General features: G+C 33.0%; 1 protein-coding gene across 1 annotated transcript; it reads left to right on the forward strand.

Moving 5' to 3' along the window:
• The first annotated feature begins 765 nt into the window (after positions 1 to 765).
• On the forward strand, positions 766 to 8,235 carry LOC124941451 (AMSH-like ubiquitin thioesterase 1). The gene is made up of 14 exons (XM_047481783.1): positions 766 to 1,037; positions 2,834 to 2,898; positions 3,047 to 3,122; positions 3,226 to 3,417; positions 3,620 to 3,711; positions 4,283 to 4,385; positions 4,464 to 4,510; positions 5,300 to 5,699; positions 6,575 to 6,664; positions 6,779 to 6,841; positions 6,921 to 6,995; positions 7,098 to 7,160; positions 7,664 to 7,716; positions 7,797 to 8,235. Exons 1-14 carry the CDS (start codon positions 924 to 926, stop codon positions 7,966 to 7,968), a joined length of 1,605 nt encoding a protein of 534 aa, XP_047337739.1. The 5' UTR covers positions 766 to 923; the 3' UTR covers positions 7,969 to 8,235.
• Positions 8,236 to 9,657: the final 1,422 nt, after the last annotated feature.

Genomic DNA, 9,657 nt, shown 5'->3' on the forward strand with positions numbered 1-9,657 from the left:
TTAGAAAACAACAATCTGGTCAAGCTCTTGGAAGTCTTCCTTTTACATATATAATGATTAATCATTGTATTGAAAATTCTTTAATATAGAGAAAAAGATTATAAATTTTTAGTTGCCTCGACAATAACTCAGGAGGACTCACAACAATGACGTAGTTTAGAAAAACTTTATTATTATTAATATTATACATAAATATATGAACCGTGACAGGGGTAATGAAGTTGAAAACGAAAACAAGATCACGAATCTGACCTGACCTACCACTTATGTAGGGAGAAAGAAATTAAAAAAAGAAACCGAGATAAAAATGTCCTAAACATTGCCACTTATCCAAAAAAATTAATATTTTTTCTCCCTCGAATTCGTTATCTTGTTTTCATTACCTAAATCATTTCTAAAAAAAATCTCTCAAACATTGTTATTTTTTTCGAAAAAAAATTAATATTTTTTTCACTCATGCATATAGACATTCTGGTTAAAATCTCAAAATGTACCGAACATGTCCATTGTACCGAAATGTTTTACTTATTTATTTTTTCTTTCTATTGCATATATATATATATATAATTTATTTTTCTCTATTATGTACATGTGGCACTATCATTTATAAATATATATTATATAGATTTTTCAAAAAGATTTCTAAAGTATAACCATGTACAAGATTTAATAATTAGAAACTTACAACTTATATATATATGATATTAATTAATTAACTTTATTTTTGCTAAGAGTCATCTTTACTAATTTACCTAGGGATATTCTATCTCATGTCGTCATTCATCTTCTCTCTCCATTGAAAACGACTGTCCAACTTTTCTCCTTCCAGAATCAAACTAGGTTTTCCATTTACGAAAAATGTCGATCTGTTAAAATACGAGAGAAGAAGAGGAAGAAATCATCTAACAAGCCACGATAAGAAGATGCGTTCTTCATCAGGGAAAATCAACATCTCCGCCAGTGCTCAGAAGCTTGATGTTGACAATCGGATCTCTCTGCGTTACTACTTCCGCATCGCCGACAACGTCCTTAAACAGGTATTCTTCACTTACTCTTCAATTTTCTTTCGTCTTAGGTTTTAATATCACCAGAGTATCATCTTAGGTTTTTTACCTCCTTTATCAGGCTGGAATTGACTAAATTATAGAATTCTGAAGTTGATTTATCTTTTCATCTCTGGTTTAGTTTCGGTAAACCAGAAACTTTTTTGCTCTATTGTTTTTGTTGGACTTAATTCAATTCTTGAATTCTGAAGATGATTTATATCTTATTAAGTTGCCGAATTTCTTAACGATGATATATTTCAAGGCAGCTCTAGTCTTTTATAAGATTAGGTGTTTTTATCTTATGCTGGACTGTGATTTGAAGCGAATTCATCAGTTGTGATCAAACTGGAATTTGAATAGTGTATTTTTTAAATATTGATGGCCCTATATTATTTGATGTATGAACCAAATTGACTACATATTGTTGCTATGTTTCGGACATATAGTTAAATTCGATAGTAAGGACTAGAAATGTTGGAGGTATAGTATGTAATCAGTTATTGATGCCTACCCTATCTGGTATGGACCATTTGTTATGTTGGCATATCCCCAAATAGATCAGCACAACAGTTACAAAACAAACTATTTTTGTATACAATGGTCGTGTATTTGTTTCTCAAAATAATTGGTGGTTTCTTTTGCTAGACACACATATTCACTAAAACACCATTTTCTTCTTTTGACCCGGGATTATTCCCAGGGGTGGCTAGCATGACCCCCCTTTAAATCAGAGCGTTCCAGTGAGAATCAAACCTGAAACTTTTGGCTTTCACTATTTCATCATTGCCTACCTTGTCGTATTTATAGATGGATGTAATCATCAGAAGACTTTGAAGCTGTATGTTTTCTAGCAAATTTCTTGTTTTTTTGTGCCATATTGTAATACACAAAAATTGGTAAAAAGTTGTAGATTACAGCTAGGGTATTTTTGGAGTGTCTACAGGTAGTGTTTTTACTTTTCTAATTTTAGAGTATTGTAATTTTGAGTCATTTCTCTATTATTTTAGATGATTAAATTTCTGACCCCAATGATTGGCACATCACATCATGTGATTCAACAATAAAACCGCTTCCACATTTTCTAATCAAGCAAAGAAAAATGAAGGCAGGTTATCCATCTCACAAAATGTTCAAGATAGTTTAAGGTACTAGACCCTTTTGAGGTGTTCAGTTATAGGTCATGAAAGTGCAAAAACATGCTTTCTTATTGGTAATTTTTGGAATTATGATACCTTCCATGGAAGTTCTGTTACCTAATTGTATGCAGAAATGTATCTAAACTCTTCTCCAGATCACATGGATTTACGTAGACTTGCGACTCAGGTTTGGGAACTTAGGATACTAGATGATCAATAATCCTTCAATGTAATAGTGCATTGCTCATTCTGTTGTAAGAGAGAAATGCTGTTTCTTTACTAGGTCTTCTTCCTGCGATTCTGAATATTATTGTCCATGCATGCATGTTTATGTGCAAATATTATGTATTTTTTGTTTCTTTCACTAGATATAGCATTATTTATAATCCACGGAAATGTACTGTCTTTATCTCACTATTTTGATTTTCCTATTTGAAACATATCTAACTGTTTTAGGTCCTGTCTATTTGATTATTCCATTATTTGCCTTGGCTTGTACCACCTATATTTTGCTCTTGTTTGTCTAATCTTTGGGCTTTAGTTTATCTACAATTCTCTAAGGATCTAATTTCCTTTATGTACTAACTTGCTTGTTTCTATGTCATTGTTTTCTTTTTATTTGTTCTATAAGCATTTCTTGTGGAATTGTAGGCTGACATATTTCGGGAAGAAGATAATATAATTGATCTGTATGTTATGCTCCTTAGATTTTCAAGGTAAGAGCTCAAAAATGCTGGTCCATGTATATCCATTGTCTAGTCTTTTGTGCTTCATTTAATTAGGAATAGTAGTTTCCCATTTCTGTTAATCTGCTTCTATATCTAGCTGTTTCTGATGGTGGAAATTAAACCATTTTATGTTCAGCCTGGTCTCTGAGACGATACCATGCCATCGAGAGTACAGAGCATCTCCACAGGGCAGTAAAATGTATTTGAAAAAGGTAACTGGCTATTGGTCTAGTTCTTAATCTTTTTCTTTTGCACAATCAATAACTTGTTATTGTAACCCAGATTGTCTATTTGGTATTTGAAATCCATTCATAGAGGTTATTAAAGGCTGTCAATGAACTCGAGAAGTTGAAGCCAGAGGTTCAAAAGAAGATTGATGAGGTCAACAAAAAGCATATGTATCAAATAACTCGGTATGATCATAAGGAAAGCAATATCACATCGAATTCATCAATGGAATGGCCTTCCATCAAAAATCACAACACGATGAGTTATGCTATAACAAAGGTACGATTTGTCTATCATTTGAACATTTAGCAGCCCACTTGGATATTTGTTTCTTGAATGCAACTAAGAGCCAAGACTCCATTGTGATAGATCATTATGCTTACAGTACTCTCATAATCAGGGATTCTACATAAGTCTACATGTTTTGTTTGGATGTTTACATATTCAAAGATAAGCTGATGTGCAATGCTGCTTTTCACAGGCCCCAGGAATTGTTACTCAGAATTTTGCATATCCAGGATTAAGGCCACAGTTGATGCATAACAAGCCACTTGAAGAACAAATTCATAGATTGTGAGTTCTTTGGTATTCTACTGACTAGACCTTTAGCTTACAGCAGTAAATTCCTGTCCACTCCTCTCGGTGTAATTTTTTTTAAATGTGAGAATGTAGAAGTATCCTAATAAAATAGTTTGCGCGGGGAAGAGGAATAAAATTACCAAACTGCATTAGGAGGCCTTGGTTCCTTTATACACCATGTTTATAATTACCCTGATTTTTTATTTTCAACATCAACTTCCTTGGTAGGGGCAATGGGGTCTTGATGAAGTTACCTTTTGTACATTTTACAGGGCTTAAGAAAGGAACATGTAAATTACAGGCTTCAACAGTTTGCATTCTTTTGCACATGAATAAGATTGTCTCTTGTTAAATAATGTTCCAGATATTTGCCAAGTTTTAAAAACTAAACTAACAAATTGAAAAAAAGCTTGTATTTCCTATTTGTTTTTTTTTTTGTGGTTTTTGGAATCTAGTATCTTTTGAATTTGGACATTACAGCTAAAGGTAACTGTATACCAATTCAATCAAATAAACTTCACTTAATTTTTCGGTCATTTTAACATAGGATTTCTTCTTTGTGCAGATCTCTAAGTGTGCCCCGTGCGAAGGATGAGACTCTTTCTAGGCATTCTATTTGGGGCCCAAATGGGCTTCATGGGCAATGGAGGCCTCCTAGTTCTTATAAAGTAATAAGAAGATAATGTCTTTTATATTTCCTATATCCAACTAGGGCTGCATTTCTGCTAACAATTTTCTGATTGTAGGTCCAATACCCCAGTAGTATAGACTTGACACCTGTTGAGATACCAAGGTTGGTTTGTATTTTAAGCTTTTTGAATTACCCGTTTTTCAAATTTCTTTTGTTTCTTGGTAGATAGTTTTATTCTATAGTACCGCTTTTTCTCTTTAATTTGTATATACATCTCGAAAAAAAAAATTGCATTGGCTTTGAAAATGTCATAGAGATATATGTTATGTAAAATTGCAAAATTTTGGTGGTGATTCAAATATAAATCATGTACTGTTGTAATCAAAACTAGAATGGCTATTGTTAAAGATTCGTAGATGATGTTAAACAAGGTGAGATCCTTATTTTATATGTAAGTTATAGGGGAAAAGAGTATATCAACTCTTTAGGTTGCTCATGATAAAATGAGGTATTCCAAGGGTTTGTGGATTCTTTTTCTACCAATTGGGGCCCTCCCTTCACCACCCCCATGGATGCTGAACAACAAAGTTCGATTTTGGAAAAAACATCATCATCATGCGGTTAAAATTAACGCACTTTTTTTTTGCTAATAGGTTTTTCTACGCACTTGCTATCACATAAATATCATGATTATGTCATCATTTTTGTAGACAATAGTAAATTTTATAAATCAATCTTTTCAAGGAGGTAGTCTGCTAGGCTCTTCCAGATATATATTTGATTGCTGCATACAAATTATATTTTCTGAAAACTTAAGATTCACGTCATTTGACGGCCAATGTGAAGTAATCTTAATCAATGACTTAGGTACTGCACCCTATCTTCTTCCTCTCTTATTTCAAACTCATTCTAAATATGTTGACTATTGGTCTATTTGTCAATGGAGAACAGGTTACTTGAGACAGCAGAAAATGAAGTGTCTAATGAAAGTAACATTGCACACTCTAAAACTGAAATATCACATCTAAAAATATGCCAATCCTCAGAAACTAGACCTTCTGAAAATGTCGCTGAGAAATCTGAGCAGGAAAGGTCATCAGAAGAAATCATCTCCGTGAACACTAAGAAGGAAATGCGCCATACCGAAGAACTCGATTCCTTGATTTCTTTTGAACCAATAGAAACCCCTGTTCAGATAAATATCATTAGACAGCCTTCTCCTCCACCTGTTTTGGCAGATGTACAGGATTTGGTCGTTGCCCCACCTCCAATCACACAGGGAGAATTTGTATCACAGAATTCCAACACTGATGGTCTTGTGTCTTCTGAGGCTCCTCTGGAATTGCATATTGTAAGATTCTATTGTGTCTACTTCTTTTCTGCTCGTTATTTTTATTTTTATCTTCATACATCTTGGCACTTTGACGGCAGTGCAAAAATGGGATAGGCCATTCGATGGGGTCACATGCGTCTCTTGAGCAACATGCCCTGATATCTCTTTAGTTGCTTATATCTTGTGCTATATTGCTATTTTTTGCAATAAAATAAGAGATATTTGCAAACAGTTTACAAGTAAGGAATAGAGTAAAAACTACATATTTCAACGAACCTCAAAACATCAGAAGCTATTTGAGCTATCTGTTGTTGAGGATTCCCATTGACCTATATATATACATTTGGCTAATTTATTTTGTTTTAAGTTGACTTTCATTTTAACCAAGAATGTTTATGAGTAAAATGTGGAAATGGTGTGGTGATGTAATAAATTATCACAACTCATCAACAGTGGTAATATTACATTGTTATGGGGTCAATAACATTATGTGTAAACTAGGTTAATTCCATCTCTAGAGTTCTCTCTACTGAGAACTCTTTCTCAGGCTTTCATGCCTCAAGCTTATTTCATCATGTAAGAAGATTCAAGTCATGGTTGTTTCTGAAGAGCTACAAAAGTCTCGACTCTCTACCTTAGCCTTTTATAGCTTTTATGTGTTGTTACTACCAGAAATAGGAACTTCTGAGAATTTAGAGTAATCTTCTAGCTCCATTGTTGTCTAATATCAATAAAACTGACTACAGTATACTCTTGAAGACACCCAACTTACCTCTGAGAGTTGATGGCTCAGATTTCTAACCGCATTTTCATAAACCCAATGCTCATATTCAGTTGCATTTATGAGAGGAAGGGAATGATCCTGTCATTTTTCTTTTTTCTATATCTTGCAGTCGACGACATTAATGGATAGCTTCATGAGGATGGCAAAATCTAATACGGACAAGAACTTAGAAACATGTGGTGTACTTGCAGGTTCACTTGTATGTTTTATGCTTTGTTTCTTCTTATTTTTGGTGTATTGAGTATTTCAACTGTATATCTCTACCATTGTTTTATTGCAATAATGCTGGTGAGCTTTTTATTAACTGTTGCAGAAAAACCGCAAATTCTCTATCACAGCACTTATCATTCCAAAGCAAGAATCAACATCAGATTCAGTAATATAATGTCTTAAATTCATAATTTGAGTCGCATTTTGAATTATTCGGTTAAATGTTTATTTTATTTTATTATCAGTGTCAGACAACAAATGAAGAGGACATATTCGAAGTGCAGGATAAGAGATCACTTTTCCCATTGGGTTGGATTCATGTGAGTATCTGACCTAACAACCTTAGGGTTGTAATGCTTGATTTTCTTGTCATTTTATTCAATAATTTCAGGTGACTTTATTTCTTTTTTGTACATTTGCAGACACATCCAACACAGTCATGCTTCATGTCATCAATTGATGTTCACACCCATTACTCGTACCAGGTATCTTCCTTCTATTTGAAAACACGTTATGTTTCTAGATCCGAATTCAGATGAAAAACTTATAATTTTTGTGTATGGATCTGAATTCAGATGAAATAATAATGAATTTTTGAACCCGTCTGTCTGTGACTAATTTTTAGTTACATGTTGATCAAAATACTACATTGCTTTGATGTTCAAATTCAATTCCTACATTTAAGTCCTTAAACAAACAGTATAATTTGAATTTCCTCTCCTATTTCAATTCCAATTCAACTTCATCTCTAACCAAACACACCCTCTTTGCGATTTTAACTTTGTGGCTACTTTTCATTGAGATCATGACAAAATAACAGTTTCCAAATAATGGGTTGTTTGAGCATGTTTATTCATTTTGAATGGGACTTTGTAACTTGAGTCCATTGAAACAATATATAACTAGGAGATGAGTGTTCACTTTCGGTTTTCTCCTTTTCCATTTACTGGTATACATTTTCTTATTTCCTTCCAACTAATTTGTACAGATAATGTTGCCAGAAGCAATCGCAATCGTTATGGCTCCAAAAGATAGTTCAAAGTAAGAGCTACTCACCGAACAAATGTTGTAGCTTTTTCTTGAGTCATTTTTTTCAAAGTATTAATTTGCTTTTTGTACAGAAATCATGGAATTTTCAGGCTAACCTCAGGTGGCTTGACAGTTATACGACACTGTCCTCGCCGTGGGTTCCATGCTCACGACCCACCTGTGGATGGTGGGCCAATCTATAAACAATGTACAGATGTTTACTTGAACCCCAAGACAGAGTTCGACGTTATTGATCTACGATGACTCTCTTCAAACATATATTCATTGAAAAACAGTAATCTCTTGAATGAAAATGTAATTACCATCATTTGTTGCTCTATACACTTGAAATAATCTTTGTTTGATGGTCTGTAAAACAAGATTCTAGCATGTCAAGCTAGCTATTATTACATATTGGGACTAGAAGAAAATTATTGTTGGTCAATTTAAAGCTGAGTGTGAATTGTATTGTTGATAACATAATCCAAAAACTTTGACGTATTCCTATAATGCTAAGATTTCTTGCTTCTATTCTTTTTATAATGTGATAGGTTTTCTTGTGAGAATTAACCTAATTTCCACTTCCTAGTTGATAATGAGTGAATAAGCATTGCTCACAATCTATTCTATTAGGATTATTTTGTTGTTGTGAATTGGGTTAAATCCTTGAAGCAGCTAGTATATAGGCATGGCGGATTGAAATCGAAATTTCGGATCACGGGGCGGATTTGAATCCAAATCGGATCACCCCAAGAACCGCAAATTTTCCTTAATGCTAACAAGATGATTCCCTTTATTCAGAGGATCTTTAGTTTATAAGTGAAATTGTTACATGAACTTTCCCGTGTTTAAACCCAGAAACATATTTTAAAATCTCTTTCAATTTCGTGTGGATTAAGAATTATAAAAGTTTATTTTGCTTCTTCAATTTATGTAAAACTAATTTATTTGCTTTAACTCTATTCTAAAGATACTCAAACTTTTGTCATTTATGGGTCAATTCTTAAATATTATGTGGATTGTTAGATCAAGGAAGGTGAAACTCATTGTAATTCAGCATTAAAAATAAGTTAACAAAATAATAATTTTAATTATAAAATGTACACCCTCATTTTTACCCACCAATTTTTATAATTTATAAAAATATATAGATAATTTTTTTAATTATGTTTAATTGTTAGATAAATTTTACAATTTAGATTAAAATAAATTAATTTAAATTTCCTTTTTTGGAGATTTCCGGCAAGAATTTTCTAGAGATGGAATCTTAAATTTATATTCAACAAAATCGTATCGGAATCAAGATCGTCGGCACGTCTGGCACGTTCGACACAGTTAGCACAGTCATTTTGAACGTATGAAAACATATGAAGCGAATTCTGTTTCTTTTTGAAAATTGACGTTTGGACACACAAATGACCCCGAACTGGTTGTTCGGTACATTTTGTCCAACAACAATATTACACTCAAAGTTCATGATTTTTCAAAACGGATATTTCGAACGTATAAAATCATATGAAGCTCGAGTACTTTTGAAAATTGGCGTTTGGATCGCTACTCGAGGGTCCCTCCAAGCCAATTTCTCAAAGTATTTTTATTTTATTTTATTTTGCTCTCTCGATTAATCAAGTGAACATCATAATGATCCGGACAAATCCATTTTAATTTCGGGGTATAAAAATTGAGTGTCTACAAGAAATTTATTACAGAACAAAAAATATTAGTGGTTAAATATATTAATGAATTCATTTGTTTACCGAAGAAGTGTGGGTGTAGAGGTTAGTGATATGATTAGATGATTGGTTTTCCAAATGTGATGGTAAAAGATGTTTGTACTGTTGAGATTGTTGATTGCAAAAGTGAGCTAACATGATTAGTAATATGAGAGGTCTATTAGATACGAAATGATATTGTTGGTTAACCGAGAAATGAGAATAAGAGGTCGAAAAGAAA

Source organism: Impatiens glandulifera, chromosome 6, assembly GCF_907164915.1.
Source record: "Impatiens glandulifera chromosome 6, dImpGla2.1, whole genome shotgun sequence".
Classification (NCBI taxonomy): domain Eukaryota; kingdom Viridiplantae; phylum Streptophyta; class Magnoliopsida; order Ericales; family Balsaminaceae; genus Impatiens; species Impatiens glandulifera.